Raw genomic sequence first — 24,998 nt, 5'->3', positions numbered from 1 at the left:
AAAACTGGAATGGGTTTCACATGACTATAAGGGTCCATTGGCTCCATTGAGATTTACAGTAGCTATAAAAACATTCAGCTCAACAGTCCAGAAATAGAATATTCACACCTGTTTCTGAATGTAGGTAGGCACCAAATATCTTGCAATGCTTTAGTTGAAGCAGATTCTGTCAATGTTTTTGGTCCTAATAATAGAATAAGCAGGGTAATTACTCTGTCTGCTATACTGAGTATTAAGTCCAGCAGCTTATGTGAACATCCAATTAAATCCACACATTGAGAAAGTAGCAGATAACATGTCTGACTAAGGCGGGTTTGTTGGAGAATTAAATGCATGCAGGCACAACTGGAGCTCATCATGAAAAGGACTGTAGTTGCAAATAAACAAATATAAAAACCTTCCTGCTTCCAAGCAAACAAGCGGAACAGAAAAAGCCATGCTGACAAACAGAGAGACAGATAAATGCACTCCAACTGGTTCTCTATGTGTGAAACCAGAGAGGAAAAAACAACCTGGAAACATTCTTGTTGGGATCAAAGTAAGTGACCGGAGAGCTGAGGGGCTTTTAAAGCCAGCAAGTAAATACAAGTGACACACTACGGCAGCGTATACACATGGAGATCCTCTTAAAAATGTGCACTTCCACGCAATCGCACAGCCTCCAAAGAAACGCACAACAACCACAGAGGAGGCGCCGACATTCTGAATAAATCAAGCGCTTGTTGTGTCATTAGAGGCAGCCGGCACACAATTATCCTCGTATCTCAGAAACAGGAATTAATGTGTGAGCCCTCCGACCCTCCTACACTCTGCTCCTCTGGAACATGCAGCTGAGGTGCCCTGTCCTCGGCCTAGATTAGCACACCAAACCAAACCGTCTCCCTCAATGCCAACATGGCAATTAGCTGAAGTGGAGATTTAGCGGGGCTTCACCTAGAATGACCCACTGATCATTTTTATGACAACTGGTGCGGGACACCCAAAATTGTGTTGAAAATAAGATATTTACACCATTTCTGAGCCAAAATCATCACATGGTTTTACTCACAGCCCATCAGAAGTTAGTGCACAAGCTCAACTTCATACTTTTCACTTTGATATGGGACCTCAGGGACTCCGGAGACTTGGATCACTCCTGACTATCTGAGTTGACTTGTTTTTGTTTCAGTGCCCGTCCACTTCAGCTGCTTCAGAGAATACTGCAGCAGCGTTTAGCTGTGAAGCTCCAGAAACGTTTTGCGGACTGGACCTGACTTTCCATCAGTAGCTGGCTGATTAGATAATGACTGAATTTTCATTTTTGGGTGACCTGTTCCTTTAAGGCCTCTAAATTAGGATCCCGACTGGAAGCGATGAGGGAGTTAATGCATGTCTGGGTAGATGCCTCAAGTGTTCTGCAACAATACACTCACACTAGATAGCTGATTGCCTCCGTATCGGCTCTAACCACAGAGTATAACAACGAAAATTAAGTTCTATTAAGAAAAAACTCTCCTGCTGAGAACTTGGGCACTTCATTCTGCGAGCTGTGAGTCGTTTCTGTCTGACTTCTCACTGGAGGTTTAGTATTCTTATGTAGGTCATATAGAGGCCTTGGTATTAAATTGAGACGGTTTCATAACCAGTTACACATTCTGGTTAGCCATATGATACAAACATGTACTTATTTTCCAATTCTCTTGTAGTTCTGAGGCTAAACATACCACAGAGACACTCCGGGCTTCAGTAAATCTGTCTGTCTGAAGTCACAGTAGAGTCCACAGTTTATGAACACTGTGCTGTCATACAGGGAGTCTTACATCCCAACAGCTGCCCAAGTGGACTGCCTGATGAAAATGGACTGAGACGGAGCGCGAGGCTGATTAAGTGCCTTCCTGAGAAAACAGCATTGGCTTTGAAAAAGGGTTGGAGACGGGGACAAAGAAAGGTCAGGCATGAGGCGGTGCCTCATGTAGGACATCCAGCCGGGCACGGAGAAACATAGCTACAAGGTCGAATCAAAGAGCAGCGGACCGGCAACTGGCTGCTCAGGGAGGGCAATGCTGCAGTCAAGGTTTCAGCAAAAGTACTGAGTGCATGCTGATGCAACGTGTGACAGGTGTGTGATCACTGCACCAGTGTTAAAAACTACGACATTCAGGAAGTGCTATTTGCATATTGCAAAGGAAAGCACAGGTGACGAGGGCAATCGGATTTCTCTCCAGCTGCCACAGACACGTTTGAGAACACATCCGGTCTGTGCGGGTAAAGTGACGCTGACTGGTTTCAATATGTGGCATCATTGTAAACCACCATCCCAACACATTCAAATGACAGCAGCAACAGTAATGTTGGTGTTACGCTGGTGTGGGTCAGGGGCACCGTAACACGTTCATTCCCACACTACTTTTCATTACATACTCTTGAGTCTGTGCAAGTCACAGGAAGAGAGGGAGCCAGAAATGGTCTCTGATCAATCCTTAATCAATACACAGAAAGGAGCCCTTTGCCGCCCACCTACCTCCACAAATTGAGCACAATTACATAGGAAATCAAAGGGACAGAGATGATTGCACAATCTTCTACATGTCCTATACTTTCAATCTTCAATAGGGGAAGAGAGAGTAGAGAGAGGAGAGGGTTCATCGTGACGGTCATGTCAAAACATCCGCGGATGCTCTCACGTGTCTCATCGAGTTTATCTGTTCGATGAGGTGCTCGACTGCCCAGACGCCTGCCTGTCTCTCTGCGTCTTGTAGCTGGGTATCTTTCGATCCAAAAACAATTTTCAGCCTAAAGAACGAGTCATTATATGGTCAGAGCTGGCAGCTGCATTCCATACATGCCTCTTAAAGACAACAGTAGACGCAGCGAGCCTACACTCATATTACAGCCACGAGAGAAACACACTGAGCAAAACAAGACGAAGTAAACAGCCTCTTTATCCAACCCATCACCATTTTAAGGGAGACCACTTTCCTAGTTCCATTTGTTTAAGCAGGGTCGACTTCAGATTATTCTAGAACAACACTTCTCAGAATCATCATATTTATATCGTGTTTTATTCTACCATGATGGGAAAACTTCAACCTCAGAAAATAAAGTCCACGCCTGGTTCCATTTGGATACAACTAGATATGACTTCATCAGTGTGTTGGTACTGTACCTGATGCAGCTGTAGTGTTTGAAGGTGCTGGCAGCCTTTTGGCACTCCAGACAGAGCTGGATGGCACCTGGATAGTCTTCCTCCTGCAGGAACAGAGCAGTGACGACATGTCAAAACTATTACAAAGGTAACACGAGAGCTGGGATCAGTCTGTATGATGAAGCTTTATCGCCTCCATTTTGATCTCATCACATCACAAGGTTGTTACAGCAGTTACTCTGCAGAAACTGAGGATTACACTCAGTGGAAGTCAAATCTATTCAGTGTGCCACAGCTGACCTTCACAACAGACAGGCATTTGTCTCATGTTTGTGTGGGTTTGGCGGTCAAGGCAGAATCCCTGCTGATGTTTGACCTTTTGAGTCAATTATAAACATATCTCTGCATGTGTGTGTGTGTGTGTGTGTGTGTGTGTGTGTGTGTGTGTGTGTGTGTGTGTGCAGTGGATAACAATACCTCGAGCATCTCGCTGAGTCTTACATCTGTTCTTTGCTGTGAGGGAAAGAATGCCAAGAGGAAGAAATGAATACAGCGTAACGTCAATAACAGGACACAGTGTGCAGTGATAACCAGTTCAGCACTCATTACATGCTCTCCTGCTGCGACCACGGCGGGGAAATCTTTTAATGATCACGGTAGGAGCCAACGATCAAAGCACATTATTACAACAGAGTTTGTTAAATTAACTGTAGGCTACATAGATCCATGTCTCAACAGTGGCATGATTGGTTTGTTTAGCACTGCGTGACAGCTCACTGCGCATTAGAAATGGCCAAGTTTTACACAAGTAATCCCAAAGATTCCCGGCACAGCTGTCTGAGTTTTCATTAATTCAAACTGACATCTCGCTGGATGGTGCAGAGGGCACGGCTCTCATGCTGGCAGGTACTAATTTGGTCCTGAAAGTGAACTAAATCAGAATGACAATCCATGTAGGGGTCTAGCAAGGACCCAATACAAAAACATGCAATTACTTGGAAGAAGGGAGAATCTTTGATGGAAGGTCAGAGGCGGGACTTCCAATTGTGGACCAGATGGAGCGTGCTCAGGGTGGTAAGGCTGCAAGTGTCACTGCTGGAGCCTACACACACTTTACCTGTTTACATTTCAGCAGTTGGTGGCTTTTCAGGTCTCTTTAGAGGGAATCATGATGCAGCTCACGACTGGATTCCATCCAGAGGGCTGAACCAACATCTCTGACTCGTTTTTTTTAACTGTGTGACTAATTGCTACTGTTTAGATTTAGCATATGTGAAATGATCATAATCAAAACACTTCCTTTATCTTTGCTCACACTCAGCCATCTGCCCCACAAAGGTACAAGCATACACTAATCAAAGGGCCAATTAGCCTGCTACAGAATGATCTCAGGGCTGCAGTGAGGCTGTTAGAGGGACGCCCGCTGCATGGGGAATGCTTTCCACTATATGTTGATCCAGTCTAGGACAAAAACACAGTATATTGTGGGTAAACTTCACCAGCGTCTTGATGGTCCTCAGTGATTTAAGCAGGCCTGTCAGCAGTTGTCGTCTCCTCTGATTGGCCAATAAACCGAGGCTGGCTTCTGTGAATCCCTCCTTTGCCACGCTCAGTTGCCTTCACACAAGACGTGGCAGTAAAGAGACAACACAACATCAGTAATGTGCTATATGTGGTCTTGGATGTTTTTAACTTCGGTAATTATTGCAATTAATGAAGGAGTGGCAGCGTTATTGCAGAATCATGTATGACAGCACAGTTCTGACTTTATTTCAAGGTCAAACAAGACAGAATGATTATTATAACACTTGTCATTTGTGACCATATTAACAGGCTGAGAATATATGAGGGGAAGGAATGTTATCATATCTCAAGTTATGAAAAGAGCACTTAGTATGCAGATGCAATTTGAATGGGCTATTTCAGGAGCGACTTCATCCAGTGAACAGACAGCGTGCAGCAGAACACATTACCTCCTTGCGTTCGTGCAGATGACCGCTGCCAGCTGCAGGTTCGTCTGTAACGCCGTCACTCGCTCCAGTTCCTGTGAACAAGAAGCACGTTTAAATGACAGTATATATATAAAGCATCTACAAACACTGGAGCACTTCATCCAAGGAATTATCAACCACGCGAGGAAACATCCCTGTGATCTTATTCTAGAATGTTTAGAGCTTTTATGACACAAAGATGTTGTTAGACTGGATCATTTATGCTGCTGTCAGTGAAATATGCCTGAAATAATGTAATTTACCAAGAGAAACACACACACACACACACACACACAGTGTATGGGCTGCTCATCAGTAAGAAGTGTCCTGCTGTGAGCCTTTATGAAGACAGATTTTATAGATTATGCTATTTTGGCGTGAATCCTCCATGCCGATGCAAGAGGTAGTTCAAGATACGCAGATTTCAGAATATACAGAACACGACAGAAGCCCGTTCTTTCTTCAGAGCTTTGACATTCAGACAGGGATCATTGAGCACCCTGCTGTGAGAGATCAGTTATTAGGCCACCTCAACGACTTCTGTGAGCACAAACACTCCCCAGGCCAAAGTGCACCTCGGTCATATTTTCAACTTTTCTCTCTTTCACTCTTTGTTTTTGATTTTCTGGATCTGCCAGATGTCATGCCTGAGGTGGGACATGCTTGTTCTTTGATCTGATGTTTTTAATGTGGAATCTTCTGCTGCAAAAGAGGTCCAGTGTTCACAAAAAAGCCCTCGTAGCACTGTCAAATGACCTCTCACCAGCAGAATATAGTCTGGAGAAATCAATTTTCAACGGTAATAAAAAAAACAACAACACTATCAAAGTGCCACTTCAGCTGTGGTTATGTGATCAATGATCCTATTCAAACTAATCTGCCCTCATGATCTTGAGTGCTGACGAAGCCCTTGAGAAGTCCTTCTTGCAAGAGCCGATTCAAGTTTTCTGCGAAGAGACGTGCACCATGCGACTGTTCCGCTTTTCTGCTCAGAGCCTGGGAAATTTATGAAAACAAGGACGTGGACGTCTTTCAGAATGTTCCAGTTAATGTTAACACTTCATTGACAGAGAGATCAATATTCTACTTACACCTTCAATTAACCACGCTCATATACGTAGCTACTCTTGATATGAAGCTACAGCCAGATAGCTTCGCTGTTAGCTTGTGTTCTGTGTTTCAACAGAGACGGGTGAGCCGTGTTCACTTGATTCCAGACTTTGTGCAAACTTCAGCTAACCACCTAGCAGTAGCTTAGTTTTTAGCACAAAGATATGAGATTAGTACAAATGTTTCCTCCAACTCTTGATAAGAAAGCAAATAACAGACTGTCCCAAAATGAAAGGAGCTGATGTTGGTGCCAAATACCAGTAAATATTCTGAACAGCACCACAGTCAAGGAAAATACAGACATTATATTATTCATTCACACAAAATGCAAACCGCAACCAACTGAGCCCCCCTCGCCTCGTTCTCGCCTGCGGTGGCGGCTAAAGTCGCCCTCTCTAAAGCCTGCGCTCAGTTTGTCCATTCTGGGCTACAGTAGAAACAAAGCAGTACAACAGGACAGTCTCTGTGAAGGAGGACAAGCTCTATGATAACAAAAAGGCAGCGAATATGCCCTTGTGAAAACACAATTCTGAATAATAAATTCCATGTTTGGTAATATAACAGGTTCATTAGCACTGGTCAGAACAGTTTCCTAACACATGAAAGTGCCACCGGGGCCTTGGTACATTAAATGTGTCCTCAGAAAAAACGCCCTCTCACTCTAAGCAGCAGGAACTCGATGACACCGGGCCGACTCACCCGGACCGCTGAAGAATCATTTAGCATCCAGCAGATTGATTCACATAGTGAGAGCAAACAGCAGCAACTATATACTGTATAAAAGAATAAATTCACCAAAGCCAGACTCTTCAAAATGTTCACAGTGAAGGGGATCGAGCTGTACCGGCACATACAAATCTCCTATTTTCACCTGATTTCACCTTTATCATGAAAGTGATGGAAAGTCCTTAAATGAAATAATGACTGACAGGTTCAGAATATCAGGACATGGTTAGTAATAGTCTTCACAGGGCAAACGCAGAGAAGGAGGGAGCAGTTCTTATTTCCAGTGTCCAACAAAGATGGATCTTTCGCTTCACAAGATGAACACACACCAGCTGGCTCACACTCTGCAGCCCTCGTAAAGACGCCATCATCAACACACAGGTGGAACTGCAGAACTGCACACAGCAGGTGTACCTACAGATCCTCACACATCCAGTTACACTCTTAACAGAAAAAGACAAAAACCAGCTTGAATACACTCGAGCAGCTTCAAACAGATTTTCTCTCTACATCTCTTTCACTCACACACACACACACTCACACACACACACACACACACACACACACTCTCACTCAGGTGGTCAGTGCTCAGTATGTAGCCTGAGGCTCCAATTTGTTGTCCTCCCGCTGTTCTGAGCATCTCTCCTGCCTGTGAGCCACAGTTAACCTGACAGACAGAGGGCTCCATCAGCTGAGCAACATTCACTGGAGGGAAGAGGCTAGAAGGCTGGTATGCATGAAAAAAAGAAATAACTGGAATAAGTTCAAATGCAGAACATCTGAATTCCACCATACATGCAGATCTTCACTGCACACACAGAAAGGTAAGCCCACACAAGTCCAATTAAACTCTCCACAGCGACTCCTACAATGTCCACACACAAACAGCCTCTGTTGTGGGAAGTGAAGGTCAAGGAGGAGAAGATGTTTAGTCGTAGGGGAGATTTCATTCCAAACTGTTTTATTCATATATTCATAAGGGGTCCTTCATGTGACCCCCGAGCACATTGACTATGCACCAGCTCCATGTTCCCGTCCTGCCTACACACTGTAACCGTGCTCCTGTTTCAGCCCAGCCAGTCGCTCCTTTTGTACAAGTGAATGAAAAACAAAGTTGAGTGAATATTTACACCCAAGTGAAGAGATTCACAGTGAAGACATGCCAGCTCATTTTGTTCTTCACACATATTAACAACCCTGCTTCCTCTCAATCCTCCCAGATGAAACCACCTTGAGACCCTCGTGTAATTGGCAGGTAGGACCACAAAAGGTAGCACAGATTACCAGGAGCCCACTGGGGAGCACAAACAAAGGCACGAGCAGTGGCTGTGATGAATAAGTGTTTCCAGTGGAAAATAATTGAATACCAGTCCCAGACCGTTCCTGTACGCTGGTGCCGAGTGACCCAGTCAGGGCTACCTGCTGCAAATTCATTACAACTCCAACTCCCACAAGGCAATCCTTCTTCCTGACAAGTAAGAGTCGTGCAGCTCGCCACTCAATTTATAAACTGGCAGTTACTCACAGTTACGTTAAATCCTCACACTTCCTTACCTATTCATCGATCCAGCCATTTAACCGGGTCACGCCTTGAACTAATGGAAAATATGTCAACAGATTCAAATTGAGACGTAGACAAATAAAGCAAAGGGGCAGCAATATGGAGGCAACCGAAAAATACACATGAACAACTGTAAATCAGTCAGCGATTACGAATCTTCCACACGATAAAACGCAATCACACTTCTGACCCTTTCTAAGCGGAGGCCACGTGTCACTCGAGGGCGGCCACAGTGATCAGATACAGCTCCCAGCAGACGAGAGGTTAGTCACTACAGAGCTATGAATCACATCAAACGCTTACTGGGCCGTCCTTTCAAGCTCGGAGGCACGAGTGTACGTGTCTGCACAATTTATGTGTTCACCGATGTGTTTTACACAGCACGCGAGCACTCTGGGAGAAGTGGCGTTTTGCCCCAAGGCTGCGTTTGTGCAGCAGGATGTGTTTCTGCGTACGTGTTTGATGCAGCAACACTCAGCGGAGATAACGAATGAGGGGGAGAAAAGAATTGAGAAGAAAACCGATGAAACGCAAGAACACGGCAGAAAACACAGAACAGTGAGAGAAGCCACAAAGATGTTCCCATTTCTCAGCCGCCTCTCACAGTCGAAGGGAGTCGTGTTTACTCGGCTGTACGTGATAACAAATGTGACAATCAAGAAAAAAGTAGGGAAGGGCATTTCCATATGTGAGTACTCGCATTAAATCATTATTGAGTGCTACAAAAAATAGCTACTGCCTCAGGGTTGTGTCTGCCTGTCCAGACTCATAACAGGCATTCTCAAAGATCACGGTGACTTCTGACCACCATTTCTAACCACTTCATCCTCGAGTCCGAGTGGACATTTGTGCCAAATCTGAAGAGAATCCCTCGAGGCGTTCCTGAGATATCATGTTCACAACAATGGAAAGGATGGACGGGCACATGTGGACAGACAGAAAACCCAAAAACATCACCGACGAGGAAGCATAAAAATCTAATGAAGAACAGCCACATCCCGACATGTAAACTTTAATACAGAACCGGCTCATTTACATTCATATTTACTACATAATGTGAAGGTTTTTCTCTCTACTACTCGTCCTTAAACATAAGCACCTAGTGCAGCACTGGTCTCGGTTTCTTTAGGCCTCGAAGTCTTTCAGAATACGTAGGAACGATGCAGTCAAACTCTGCCCTCCTTCTCACTGTAACATTAATGCAGCAGAAGTAGAAACTGAAGAGCGCTCTGAACCCCACAGGGCATCTGCAGACCAAGTGAATGTGGGCCGGGAGGGGTCAGTCAAAGTGCCCCGAATCCCCAGCAACGCCTACTAATAAGCCCTGCTGTCATTCTGACTCTGCAGAGTCACACGGAGGGTCACGGAATAATGATCAATTTACTATTCATAGACCGACCTTCAGACGCTTTAACTACGATGGTAATTTCACTGCAATTTCACTTTATAGCAAATTAGATAAAGCCGTCAGTCATCTTCAGTGTCTTGCTGATAATAAAGCTTCACTGACGAAGCACAACTTTGACATCCTCTGCCAGGCTTCAGTGCTGATGTATCTGATGGGACGGCTGTCGTATGGTCGCTAAATAAAGTATGTCGAGAGAGACTTCCTGCCAAAATGTGCTTTCATCTCAGTTGTTACTGAGCTGCTGCTGCACCAGCATCTGCAGAATTTGACTTACTCACAAGCATTGATATCCAAGATCCTTTCTATGTAGCAGTGTGTTCAGTCGACTGCTCTACACATACCACATAATTACAGTTTGAAGGGCTGTGAGTGTTGCTCAGGCTGAAAGGTGCATGTTAAAACAAAGTGAGATGAATGAGACCTCAGTACTGTCAAATGAGTCAGATGAATAGAATCAGTTAAAAGAGTCATTCTGACTCATGACTATATGAATGGGATCTCTTGTAATCTAGTCGCTCCTGGATCTGATCAGAAACAGACTGAATGTCTTCTGGTTGATATGAAGACATCGTCGCTGATGCTGGTTCACTTCAGGTCACTTCAGGTCACTTCAGGTCACTTCAGGTCACTTCAGGTCACTGCAGCATCACCAGGATCAAAGAGGGAGTTCATGGACTGATGTCCTGAATGAAAACCAGATTATTGCCTTCTTTTCCTTCCACCCATGGAAGGACAGAAATTCTATTTTATACCGCTGCCTCCAATCATAACAGAAATCATGCCGACAAAAAAGAAAGCACCCAATATGATTCATGTGTTTTGGTGCTAAATCTTAGCAGTTGAACTGTTTCCTGGCTGGACCACGACGACACAGAAACAGCTGTTTAATGCAGTCGAGAGGTGACGCTGGGTGCTTACCTTCACATAGGAGGGCTGTTTCTCCAGAATGAGATCTGCAACCTTTTTAGAAACCTGCAGAGAGAGAGGGAGGGAGGGAGGAGAGGGGGAGAGAGAGGGGAGAGAGGGAGAGGGAGAGAGAGGGAGGGAGGAGAGAGAGGGAGGAGAGAGGAGGAGAGAGAGGAGAGAGAGGGAGAGAGAGAGGGAGAGAGAGGAGGGAGAGAGGAAGAGGGAGAGGAGAGAGAGAGAGAGAGAGAGGAGAGGGAGAGAGGAGGAGGGCGAGAGGGAGAGGGGGGAGAGATGGGGAGGGGGAAAGAGGGCGGAGAGAGAGGGAGAGAGGGAGAGAGAGGCGAGGGGGGGGGAGAGAGAGAGAGGGGGGGGAAAGAGAGAGAGAGAGGGAGGGAGAGAGGGAGAGAGGGGGAGAGAGCGGAGGAGAGGGAGGGAGAGGGAGAGAGGGGAGAGAGGGGGAGAGAGAGAGATGAGCGAGAGGGAGGTTGTTCTTTTATAAAAGCGTGAAACAACACTCTGATGTTCTTCCTAAATGTCACAGCACAGTTTGGGCATCGTCATCTTTCAATCTCAGATGGAGCAAGAATAACAATCACTGATGTCTGCGTCTGAAGTGCAGTTTGTAAAAGCCTCTCTCAGTTTCATTCGTTGTCCGTCTCAGCAGCTTCAGTCTGAAGTCTCCGTTCACTTTTTTAATATTATTTGTCCCTTTTATCAGTTTGACTCACAGCTGAGGTAAAATTTCTAATTTTCAAAAGAGTTTGTGTCCTCCTGACGGCGTTAAGCAGCGTCAGCAGGATCATGAGATGGTGTGACCCCCGGCTCTGAGTGGAGAGAGAAGCAGCTGAAGAACACTGATGGTTAATGGACATCATAGTCACGGTGAAGGACAGCACAGTGAAGGTTGGACAGGATGGAGGTCAACTCCTACGCGTTAGTCTCATTCAGTACCTAAAACACATTGTCCAGGAGGTCTGTGAGGACGGTAAGCTGTGTGGAGGATTGTTTTGTTTTTATTACATGAATGTCATTTTTCCTGAACACAGTCGAGCTGATAATCACTTTTGTGTTTACCTCCTATGGAGACATCTGTGTTATTTTTGCCATAATGACTTTAACACTCACAGACATTCAAGGGGTTCTCCAGTGAGTCAGGACTGGAATATATTTTGGTGGGAGACGTGTGAGAGACAGATGAAGACAAAAGAATGGCAGAATTAAGGCAGCATGAACTATCATGGATCTGTATAGTGTCAGAGCCCCACTCGTTCCTATGACAGCTGCTCAGCAGTGCATGAAGCCAAAGAGTTGGTATGGAATCACCCGCGTCTTCCACACGGCTGACACACTGTGCAGAGCTCAGAGAGCGTCACTGTACGGCACTCTGGACTCTGGCCAGACAGACTAACTAAAAACAATATCATCAGGCATCTTTTCAAATAGAATATCATAGAATTACTTTATTGATCCCAGACTGGGAAATTATTTTTCTTTTCTGGGAAATTATTTAATTTAATTATTTATTATTTACTATTTTCTAGACTTTGCAAAAGTTATTGGTCCAAAGGGATCAAATTCTGACAAAAAAAAATATTTCAAAGGGCTGTGACGCACAAACACATTTTCTCCCGGTGATTCTTTCTTTCACTTTTAGCTTTTGAGAAAAAAGCAACACTTTGCTTGTGATGTTGTTGCTTCAGTCTGTGCTTGCACTATCATCTGTTCTAGTTTTTTGTAGGTATTCATCTTTTTCCTGGTTTTACTGAATCTGACATGGCAACATCGTTGTTGTTGTTGTTGTTTTAAACTTTAAACCAGGCCAGGCACCTCAGATGAAAACCAGCTGTTTGGCTAATTCTGGCATATCTGCAGTGATATTAATGTGATGGTTCATGTGAGTCAAGCTCCAAAAATGCTGGAGCCTGCATTTCCCATAATGCAACTCCAAGTGTCATTCAACTCTACATTTCCAGGCAAAGAACACATCTTTCAAACTCAATGTGTCCAGTTTGTAATGCACACTTTCTGTTGTGAATAAATAGTCTCAAAAAGTGAAATGAATCCTGATGACATCATGTGACATCATCAGGGTCATTTTCATTGTTTTAAACTGGATTCCCAGTGAGAGAGGAACGGCTATTCCATCAAATATACACAGACTCATGTTATTGCTCATTTCTAGAACTTAAGGGTTGTATGAACTGGAAGAAAAAACAAGTAAATTAAACTAAGAGTGAGGGAAGATTCCTGTTTTTTTTGCTATTCCAAACACAAGTATCTTTCTCCCACTCACTCTCTTCTCCATTTCATTTACTGTTTAATGCACAGCAATGCATACACACAGCGAGTAGACTTGGTGATGTCGCCGTGTTTATTCAGAACAGCGAGGAGGTGTTCATGTCTGCTAGTATGCAGAAGACCAGGCTCGGGGCGGGGATGACATTTCAACATGTGTTAAGTATGCAGGGTGGCAGACTGGAGACCTGCACAGATGGCAAACGCAGCTCGGCTGAAACCGCTAAGATTCAAAGGAAACATATGCAGTGTTTGGAAGGAGTACAGGAAAATGGAAAGAAGCTCAAGACAGACACTCAACCATTCACAACAATGCTGCAAGATTAGTCCATAATGCCACCTATTGGCTACTCGCTGACTGTAACACAGAACATTTAGAAGGAGTGAAATAGTCTAAACACAGAGGGGAAACCCAGCAGAGAGCAGCTACACCCTCCTACCTGAGCCAAAAGGCCAAAGTCATTAGCTCTCAGCTCGCCCTCACATAAAAACATCAGGGATAATTGTGCAGTAGCTGAGTTGTAAAAGCAGCGCAGTGCAAGTTATACTTAGCAAAGTAAGTGTTTTCAAAAATGCAACAGAGAGTCATCAGCTCAGACACACAGTAAGACAATAAGACGAGTTCTTTCTCTGGGACTGTAACGTGCACTGAGGGAGGAAAAACAAGGAAAATTAGGAGTCACAGGAGAAGACAGATGCTATAATGAGCTCACAGACATCATCTTCCAGAATTAAAACAGATACAAGCATCGATAACAGAGACTGAACATGTCGGGAGCACTTGCTCTTAGTAAAAAGGTTGTAACCTATATAACCTGTATATGGTCTTATAATAAATGTGTACGAGTAGGAGCATGTTTGCTACTTCTGGCAAGTGTTCACTGAGTTGTATGAGGCAATTAAGGCTAAATTAGCTAGCACTAATTAGGGCTGGTAGCAGCTGAGCAGCCAAGTAATAGTGAAGGTCAGTGTTTCTGATTAAAAGCGCTCAGAGGCAAGACAGAGTGAAGTCAACAGTGAGCGTGTTACTGCGACTGCACTTGTAACAAGTGGTCAGTGAGAAAAACAAAAAGTAAAGAGTGCAAAATGAGAATAGAGCAGGAACATTTATTCTGAAGGTTCAGCCTCTCATGTCGACCTGACGTGTTGCATTCAGAAGCTGTGTGCGTTTCTCAGGCGGCGCTGTGATCTCCAGTGGAACATTTTCACTCACTCACACTCTACTGGAAGCTTCCTCTGCACAGCAGGACCACGTTTCAGCCTGATTTAAACACACCGAGAATTTCGGCAGCAAGGGAGGCAAAGGTTGCGTAAGCTTTACTAAAAAAGGAGCCGAGGGAGAGAATTCATTACTGCTGCAGGAGGAGCAGCCATTTCTAGCTTTCAAGTTTCATTAAATATTGAATATGTTCATCCACGTTATTATCGCTGCCTCCCATGACATCCCAGCAGCCAGCGTTCCTGTAAAGAAAGTCACTTTGAGGTAGACGGGATTTGGGAACTAAAAGGCCAAATGTTGTGCTACTGATCTCATGTTGTCCCTACAAAGGCATCAAGCACCAACCATGCATGCAGGAAGTACAGCTGGTGAGGGCAGTCCAGGTTTTGGAAGAGATGAGAGCTCAGATGACAAACTTTGTCACTTTGTCCAAATTAATAAAACCTTCTTCGCATTTTGTGTACGTAAGAGGTTTTGCTGCATGAAACAGCCGTTTGCCCCAAGATGAGCTGGTCCCAGGTGCAAGTCAGAGCTGCTGATAAAGCTTGGATACTGTGGTGAAGACATGAGGCAGTCGGTCTCTTCTCTTATATCAGAGAACATCTGTTCTATTCCAAAGCAAATGACTGAGGAGATGGGAAGAAAGAGAAGTGGGGAGATATTCATGTCCACGTGTGTCAGCGCAGCAGGAGTGAAGAAGGAGCGGCAAACAGCTGGTCAAGCACATCCAGTACGAAAGGTTACAGTCCTGGACCTTTTCTCTCTGTTCTGTCATGCACACACACCTCCCGCCAGTACACACATACCTGCTGTACGTCCACCTGCTTTACTAACGGCATCACAAACTGAGTGTGTGAGACCTTCTACACCTTCTGCTGGGAGGAAAACAGACACGCGACGGCGCCGTGGTGAGAAACTGAACGCACCATTATCATTTCTTCAGAGGGCTCTGCTCTATTTCACACACTGACGACTGTGTGTGTGTGTGTGTGTGTGTGTGTGTGTGTGTGTGTGTGTGTGTCAGTATGGACACGTATATATTACCTGTATGGACGTTGTTCCATCAGTGCAGCAGGAGTCTGGCATTAGTCATACTGCACACACGCGGTCTCACAATAAAGATTTTTAAAAAAGTGTGAATTGTCAAATTAATTCCGACTGAACATCTACACCTACTGTAAACATTCAGCAGCCTCTTGAGACCCTGCTAGCGTATTTTAAACGTACTGGTATCTCATTTGTGATGCAAACATTGATTTTGACCAGAGAGGAAGCATTAGAACTCTGCATATTGATCCAAATCCAAGCATGAAATCAATCACACAGGCTCCCTGTTAAGGAAACAGTGTTGTTTCACTAAAACACTTTATCTTTTGTAATAATCCATCGACAGAATTTGTAGAAACGTGCAGAATAAGTATCTCTGTTCCTTAAAATCATTATTCTGATTGTCAATTAATCAATTTTAAATGTTCGTCGAGTTCAATATGACTGTTTTGTTTATCTCTGTGTAAGAATTCTGACGGTTGGTTCCAGCTTCTAACGAGGTTTGTGAGCCGCTCCTATAACGGTGCTGGTACAACGTGGTATCACCTTCCCCAACAAGACAAATTCCTTGTTGGTGTAAAATCCTTCTTGGCTATAAATCTGATTCTGATTCTGATCTGTGTTTCGTCAGCGATCAGCGGTCCTGACAGACGCCAGTGTGTGTGGATGAAAATATAAAAAAGGCAGAGTGACAGTGTGTGCCTGCATACTGTCCTATCGTTAGCCAACTAGTGTTAGTAACACGTTAATGTAAGCTAGTGTTAGCAATGTCAACGTTATTAGCTTGAACATAACATGAACAGCAACACACACACACACACACACATCAGTGGCTGAATAATCAATAATACCTTTAAACATGTTAACTGTGAAATAAAACAAGGTAATTCTTCCTGAGTGCGACAGGTGTAATCTCCACCTGCTGATGATTATTCTGACAACGTCTGACTGATCAGTGGGATGGTGAGAAAACACAACACGCTTTACTGGTCGGTGTTTTCTGCTAAAATATGTTAATAAAATACACGATGCAGATCTGAGCTCATATCATTTTAGAGACAAGATGATGATTTGCAGAAAAAAGGCTTTAAAAAATGCATGTAAACAGATTAAACAAGGTTCTGTATATCTCACAGCAGCGAAGCCTCGAGGCGCTGAGGCAGACACACAGGTGGACGTTAGCTTTGTGGACGCACGCTGCAGGTTTGCATTGATGAGCTTTCTGAGAAACGTAGCTGTAGATATTCTGGTCTACAACACTCTGGACCAATTATCACAGCTATTTTAATGAGCCAGAGAGAGATAAGATATGAGTGAGCGTACCTTTGTGTACTAATAGGCTTTTATAACTTGTAGGTCTGACCGTGCTGGAGGCCACAAAGTCCTCTCAAATAAACAGACAGCTCTGTCTGCAAACTGCCACGAATGTCAGCAGAAGGGATGTGTGGCAGGGATGAAAAACTGAAAACTGTGGAGGGAATAGATGAAGCAAAGCACAAAGAAAAACAGAAGTAGAGCTCAGGAATGGACGGAGACAAACCGGTGCGCAAAACTACAGAAGCTTGTGAGATATCAGCGGTGGACCGGGGGGAATGAGGGATCAGGAAAGAGCTGCTTTCTCTCCCTGCGTGTTTCTAAAAATAGAATCTGTTGACAGACCAGCCTTCCAGCCTGAAGCTGCAGATACCTGACTAACCTCAGAACGACGGCCGTGCTGTGGCAAGAGTCTAACATCAAGGTTCAGGCGCAAACTGGCCACAGGGTGTAGGTCAGAATCAGTCATCTGTCTGCTCACATATCTCCATCTCCAGAGTTATAAATGTGTTCTGCACATCGCAACATTCAAAACACATTCAACACTTCATACTAAATCTGATAAATATGGAACTACGCAGGCTTTCTGTTGCCAACAAGAAGCTTCCAGCACGTCATAATTAGAGCAGTTTTATGTATTATTGTAAAATATGACATTCTGCATGCTGTGGCTCAGGAGGCTCAGGAGGCTCAGTGGATTTGCCATGGCGACATTTTTCATTCTCTACAACAAGCAACTAAGAGCATGTTGTCATTTTCTAGCTCGACTTTAGACACCATCAAAATCTTCAAATAGCCTGTGAAACAAACAGTTTTGACGCCTGTACACCGGTGACCATGGAGAGAATTCTCCCCGGGCACTCTCAACACGCTGCAGCCGACTGAGCTCAGACATTACCTGGAAGGATTTTTGAGGGCCGCCGAGCAAAATGTGATGCTTCAATGAAATAATGGAACCAAAGCAGATATTCGGAGCTCTTATCTTAATGAAAACAGGCTTTTAAGTATAATTTTCCAGATGTATTAGTGTTTCATACTGTCTGTCTGCAGTGTGTGCCAGTGTGTTTTCAATGCACTTTTTATTACTTTCATTTTCCAGAGAATCCACTAAATGGTCCTCGAGGTTTTCGAGCTGGGAATTAACTCTGAGGTTCAGTTTTTAACAGCATAAACAAAGTTTTTATAGGAATCCATCAATGTCAAACTGAAACGGTGGAGGACTATGACATCACTTATCACCCACCTACGATGCTGTGCTGCGGTCTCTCCCCGGACAGCCTGACAACCATTCACACCTGGGCTCACCTGGTGCTAACAACCGGTTATGAAGGCTGGTTAAGTCAATGACCAACAAGTGTCTCTAACGGCTCAGAAACTCAGAGCTCACACGTGTCCTCAACGACTCTGTAAGGACACTTAACATGCTGACTTCTTTGTGTCTGTGTTAACTTCTCTACATGCCTTCGACTGCCCCTCGGGGACAAATAAAGCTTTTTTTAATTGAATTGAACAGAATTCCCACACGGAAGTTTAAAAGCCTGCAACTCCTCCACCTCGTTAGAAATGAAGAAGCCTCCTGGATGCGAGTGAAAGAAATGAACAGCTACTTCACCCGAGCTAATAATAAAAAAAATGATATGCCAGTCTGAGCATCAGTGCATATGTTCTCCAACATAAGGTCCAACAGTGGCCCACCTGAAGGGACAGACCCCGTCTCTCTCAACCACACAGGTGAGAGCCTGTAGTGGAAGTGTTACTGAGGTCAGGATTCAACTTAATGACTCCAAAAATGTCTCTTGATTTTAACATCCATGAGCTGGAAATGACACTAAAATACACGTCTACTTACTGCTGCCTGCTGTCTCTTCAGCTTGTCTCTGTAGTCCTCCAGCTCCTGCAGGTTCAGCTCAGGTGGGAGTTTCTACACACACACACACACACACACACAGAAAAACACAGCCATATTGGTTGTTTACAACATATCATATATAAGATGTTTGCAGACACATCCACACAGATCGTCCGTGTGCCCCTCGTACTGCTGTACAGCTGCATGTCTGCTGCTCGGCGTCGTTCAGGTCACTGCTGAGTGTGTCACACAGGACAATAACCCGACCAGAACCAGAATGTATGCACGTTCTGGTGCTCAGGCCCACAGCAGAGGGTTCATTTATCTTGAGAGAGCTAATCTCCCCTCCTGAGCATCTTAATTTTGCAAAGAAATCTCATCAGGTATTTCAAAGGGCTTACGCTGGTTTAACTGGTGTGACTGAAGATAGCTGCAGCTCTTCCTCCACTCAAAGAAGCAAAAAGACTTTGCTGAATAAATACACTTTGCCAGATCATAAGTCAGATTAGTCAAGAAGGTGGAGGACGTTATTTAGCAAACAGCAAACAAACTCTGCAAGGGAAAGAAGATATTACAAATCCATGGCCCAAAGGATGATAGGTAATTACTTTCCCCTTGACTGAGAGTCTCATTTCAGATGGTGTAGCAATACCAAGATAAATCTAATGAGATTTCACACCCTCTCTCTGTTGAGCGCATGCAATCCATCAATTCGGGACGTCAGCGGCACGCATGCTGCTCTGCAGAAGTGTACGCGACAGCAGCTCAGGTGAGAGAGAGCTTTAAGTCTGCCAGTAGGACACGGTTCAAAGCGTAGGACGCCACATTAGTCCACAATAAAAATGGTTAATTACTGAAATTTGGTGGGTGTGATTAAATAATTATTTTACCAGAGAGGAGCGTGGGAACTCAGGAGTCTCTCATTCAGTCAAAAATGCATTCATACAGAGAGAATCTGACCTCCAGCTCGTGCTGCACCATGTCGAAGGAGTCGTTGGAGAAGTAAACCTCCTCGATGCTGTCGATGATCTCCTGCTCCGCCTGGGGGTCGATGGGCTGCTCCCTCAGCTCCCGCAACTCCTCCTAACAGAGACACGCAGACAGCGGCAGGAAACAGAGAGAGCATTAAAACATGTCCTTGAAGTAAGCACTTTAGAAAGTTCCAGACATGCTGGGACACAAACAGAAAAGGTCCAAAACACAGAATTACATCATTTCAGAATGAAAACAACAAACTAAATCTGTTCTATAAATGTCGAGGAAGGCACAATAAAACTGAGGAAGATAGAGAAAAGGCTAATACAGGGGGAAAAAAGAGGAAAGACGCCGGGGACGGAACAATAAAGGCAGAGAGATAGGATTAGAGGAACAAGAGGTGCAGAGGAGTTTAAGGAAAGGGTAAGAGTGAAGGACAAAGTGAAGACAGAAGAGAATAAAAATGAGGTCGTGAACAAGCGGCAAGAGAAAACGGAGGTGTGCAGCGGGAAAAACAGTGGGAAGAGAGAACATTCATGGCAGAGTTTGGGAGAAGATTGCAGCAGCCGTCACGAGAGACGTCAGGCAGCCCTGAGAGGAAAAGACGAAAAGAAAGGAATGACCCAAGAAATGAAAAGGAGATTCCCTTCAGAGGAACATCAGAGCATTATTGATTAACATGCGCTGCGTCCGTGGAGGCTTACTGCTGGAACGAGTCTTTCTGATGAAGGGTTTTTAACCCACAGTCCTAATGAGCCCACATATCATCAGCGCTCAATAACAGAGCGGTCGGTCGGATGACTTAGCGGTCTCAAACAAAGTTGAACAATACATGAAGAGAAGACGGCTGCAGCTGTGTCTGTAATCTCTGTTTTATTACTATTTACATTGAGTGTGTGGGGAAATGTACATAAACGCTCCGTCAGCAGGCTGCAGGGTGCCGCTGCACTGGTGATACGCCTAAAAACTCAAGTGCAACATTTTAATTTGTCGCTCCAGTCTGTCACATACTTTATAGAGATTATAGAATACTTTAAATACTTTCTAATGTGGACAATCATATGGCCATGTCTGTACGATTGTCCCTGAATACAACTTAAAACCTCATGAACAGAACAACTTCCCAACACATCGAAGGGCTCATCAGGAGCACAACACGGCGTCCTGTGTGTAGAAAACACTTCATGCTAAATGGCTTCACCTTTAATTCCTGAGTGGGAATCTTTTATCTGAAGCGATTGCTGCGTCCAACAGCTTCTTTGTGAGGAATCAATACATTCAGGCATTAGCACTAAAAATAGACAGCGGGCTTGGGAACGAGTCAAACCAGAAGAGATGTGGAATTAGCGGCAACATACGATCCATGTATGCATCCACAACCTATCAGTAAGATGTATATACAGATCTATTAAAGGTCTGCACACATCTTCTCATATAGACTTCATGGGAGAGCAGACGCTAATCAAGAAAACCTTGTTACACACCTGCCTAACCACCAATATTTTCCCGCTGCTATCAGGGAGAAGCGTGCAGCAGAGTGTGTCATCCAGCCGTGTAACTGAATCTGCTGCTGTGGGGGAGAGAGAGTCACATCAGGACCGCTGCTGTGAGTAAATTTAACATTCACAGCCAAATATAGCCTTGTTTAATTCTATTACATGAAAAGAATCACGTTTATAAACCATGTATAAATTGAAACGAGGCAAACAAAGAATCCAAATGTGCACACGGCTCGCTGTGGCGTGTGTTTGAATCAGGTGAAGAAGTGAGCAGGAGCCTTGTGGGGGAGCGCGTGGGCGAGTGCGTGACATTGCAAAGGAGGGGAGGTGGTAGGAGATCACGCTCTGCCATCACAAGGGTGGGTGGGAAAATCAGCTCAAATGAGAGGGAAAGCGAAGCGGGGAGGGAGGGAGGGAGGGAGGGGAGGCTGGATGACTCATTGATAGCGAAAGTTAGAGCAGAAAGAAGAAGACAATGATGTGGTCTCTCCAGTCCGGTGCGAGCAGTTCACCTCCCCTGTGTCTTTCTCTTTCCCCTCCATTTTCCTCAGTCTCCCACCTGCAGCACTGTGAAAAACCTCCCAGCGCCTCTAAATGAACACTTGAATGGAGAGGATGCCTGGGGTTAAATAATCCCTTCCTCTCCTGTCGCTGTGTGGGCACACAGCTCAGCAGACGCCCCCGCGTGCTGAGCCAACATCAGCTGCTGTGAGGCTTTGATCAGATTTCACTTTGCAGGACGAGGGACACAAAAAACAACCTCTGCTAATTAATCAAATTCTCGCCCTTGTTGCGGAAATTAGAAATCTATTTGTGTACGATGTGCGCTTTGGACGTTCAACAGGCCTTATCAAAAAAAAAAAAATCAAAGTGGATATTTATCTGTGGTGATGATTGAATTGAAAATCAGGCACAGAACAAAAGGGTGCTCAACAACATGGAGAGACTGAATGAACAACAGGAGCTTCATGGAAAACCCTGCGAGACGTTCAGAGAGAGAGACGACTGAGAGGACGGGCAATTATTTCCACCATGGAATCATTCATTATATGAACAAATCAAAACGCCCTCGTTGTAATCAGTGTTGAATATTTATGTAGAATATTTTTTCTAACTGTGTGTGCGGCCTCATGTGCTCCTCAACAAGGGTTTAACTCAGCCGTCCTGCGGGACATTAGGACATAATCACAATCTCCAGGCTGCCACGCTGCTGTCAGCTGCTGGGTTAACAGCTAATAATACTACTGAATCTTTTTCACTTGGAAGTATGTGATTATTTTTGTCCTCCACGGTCATTTTGCTCTGAATATCAATGAGCCGACAGGAAGCACTCTCTGTATCTGTGTTGTCGTGCAGTTGTTATCAGGCTTTTGGAAGATTAATTAGACAAAAGCTTATCTCTGACTGGGTCACCGCTGGCCACAGCACCTGTGAACCGTCAAAATGAGCTGTGTTCCCTCCAGATAGCCTGCGTGATCTAATGACAGCTTATCAAACATGCCATCTTCAGAAAATACATATTGCACAGGAGGAACTCAGCCTGTCACAGTCGTCCTGAACCTTTAAAACAAGTGACGAGTTCTGTCAGAAGACTTACAGGGTCTTGAGTAAACTGAGGGTGACCCCTGCTGTCGGAAAGTGGTAACTGCATGTATCAGTGGATACATTAGTGAAGAAATACCCAATGAGACAAAGGTGACATGTAAATATCTACACTATTCAATCAACTAGAAACTCAATCAACAATGATGTAGAAAAAAAAAAGTGAAAAAAAGCAATAAATCTTCACCCAGAGGCTGCAACAGGCACATTATTCACCATAGTCATTAATGAGGAATTACATATATTCAATTATATTATTGGCTATTTAATGGTACCAGTGAATAACAGCCAAATTAAAAAAAACGAAAAATACAAAGAAAAACTGCTTTCATCGACCCGGACAGGTACAGCATTTACACAGAGGGGGTGGAGGAGAAGGAGGAAGACCAGGACGAAGTAGAAGAAGAAGAAGAAGAAGGAGAAGGAGAAGAAGAAGAAGAAGAAGAAGACGAAGAAGAAGAAGAAGGAGAAGGAGAAGGAGAAGAAGAAGGAGAAGGAGAAGAAGAAGAAGAAGAAGGAGAAGGAGAAGAAGAAGGAGAAGAAGAAGAAGGAGAAGAAGAAGAAGAAGGAGAAGGAGAAGAAGAAGAAGAAGGAGAAGGAGAAGGAGAAGAAGAAGAAGAAGAAGAAGGAGAAGGAGAAGAAGAAGGAGAAGGAGAAGAAGAAGAAGAAGAAGAAGGAGAAGGAGAAGAAGAAGGAGAAGAAGAAGAAGGAGAAGGAGAAGAAGAAGAAGAAGAAGAAGAAGAAGAAGAAGAAGAAGAACTGTATCGGCTGGAAAACATCGACATCATGCATCCAAACATCACTGGGCATCATTTCTCTGAAAAATGACTGAAACTACTCGATTAATTAAGTGATTGCTCTCCTTGTATCAGTGAAACAATCAGGTCCAAGAAGCCGTTTTATTACAAATTACAACTGAGCCTCACTGGAAGTCAATACTGGACTTGATATTTATATGTTGAATTTCAGGATTTGAGGATTGAGCACAGCTTTAACACACAATGCCAGATAGTAATCGATGTATATCGAACCACAGAACCTGCTGAGAAAATCCTTAAAGTGATGAGGAGTGGGCCGACAGCTGTGAACAGAACGACTGAAGGGGAAGGCGTGTCTGTTTTCAGTGTGAACCCACAAAGCAGCTTAAACCACCTCAGAGATTAACACGAGCAACAAAACTTCAAAGTGAGCTAAAATACATCGGAGACATTCGGAGGAATTCAAATAGAAAATACATTTCTCCAGAATCTGCTGAGATTGTGGTTTATTTAAAGGTCGGCGTGCACATTGGCTTTTGTTAGACACGTGGAATGATAACACTTCTATTTGTTTCCCACAGGTTTCACTGCCGTAGACCTCGGGTTCATCATAATCTTTGAGACTGTATCAAAGTTAATTCTTGATTAAAGTCGTACTGTTAATAAATCTAGGTATCTGACTCGTCTTGTGATGTTCATGTACACTTGTAGAGAGCATCAGGTGCACAGCAGCAGCAGGAGGAACAGAGCATTCAGATCCACTTTGAGAGAATGTTTCACCTGAGGCTGAACTGCTGAGTCTGACTTCTGCACGCACACATGACCAGCCCGACATCTGTGAAAGGAAACTAATCAAATGCTCCACTTCACCACGAAACACGACATCACAGAAACCGTATTACATGTCTGCAGTCATATGAAGTTCATTAACTGCAGCAGTCGTCCAACAGGAGATTTAAAATGACTTCTTCAGTGAGACGACAGCTCTGCTACACTACAGACATGATGTGGAACGAAGCGACAGCTTCAGAAAATGTCAGTCACCACTTCCTGTTGCTGACTACAGTGAATCAAGAGAGGTGATGTCACATGTAGAGCAGAAAACAGGCTCACAAATTAATCAATAACCCATAATCAATCCACTGATGAGTCCCGTATTGATGGATGATTAATCATTGAATGATAATTCAAGACAAAATACCAGAAATCAACTGATTCCAGCTCTCAAATGTGAACAAGTTCCACCTTCCTTTGTCTTATATGATGCTAAACTGAATATTCACAAGTTATGACAGTTTGCATAGAAAGACATTTTGTTCCTTGAGCTGAGTGATTGTGATATCTTACAGGCCAAAGAATCAATTCAGATCTGCTGTCAGTGAAATATCGTCTGATGAATAAATAAGGAAACAAAATCATTAGTTGCAGCCCGAGTCACAAAGTATGTAGACTGTAATTGTCAGACTGCAACTGACACTTCTTTTCTCATTGATTAATATTTTGATAATTGTTTAGTTTATGAAATGTCAAATAAAGCGCAGAAAAAAAGCTTGTTTGACCAAAGAGTATCTTTGGCTTTTTGGACGGATTGTCTGACAAAAAATCTCTTTCACA

The 24,998-nt window shown here is 44.0% G+C and overlaps 1 protein-coding gene across 2 annotated transcripts in view; it reads right to left on the bottom strand.

Annotated features, from left to right (window-relative positions):
- The window catches only part of vps50 (VPS50 subunit of EARP/GARPII complex), a 99,238-nt gene that overhangs the window by 70,592 nt on the left and 3,648 nt on the right, over window positions 1-24,998 (bottom strand). For both annotated transcript variants that reach the window (XM_030411202.1, XM_030411203.1), the window contains exons 3-9: window positions 19,511-19,633; window positions 18,551-18,622; window positions 10,839-10,892; window positions 5,098-5,168; window positions 4,624-4,741; window positions 3,602-3,637; window positions 3,146-3,228 (exon numbers count right to left, since the gene is read on the bottom strand). In XM_030411202.1, coding sequence (XP_030267062.1) covers window positions 3,146-3,228; window positions 3,602-3,637; window positions 4,624-4,741; window positions 5,098-5,168; window positions 10,839-10,892; window positions 18,551-18,622; window positions 19,511-19,633 — 557 coding nt within the window. The remainder of the gene's footprint in view (window positions 1-3,145; window positions 3,229-3,601; window positions 3,638-4,623; window positions 4,742-5,097; window positions 5,169-10,838; window positions 10,893-18,550; window positions 18,623-19,510; window positions 19,634-24,998) is intronic.

The sequence above is a fragment of the Sparus aurata genome, chromosome 3 (genome assembly GCF_900880675.1).
Source record: "Sparus aurata chromosome 3, fSpaAur1.1, whole genome shotgun sequence".
Lineage (NCBI taxonomy): Eukaryota > Metazoa > Chordata > Actinopteri > Spariformes > Sparidae > Sparus > Sparus aurata.
This window is presented reverse-complemented; position numbering and strand designations above follow the sequence as displayed.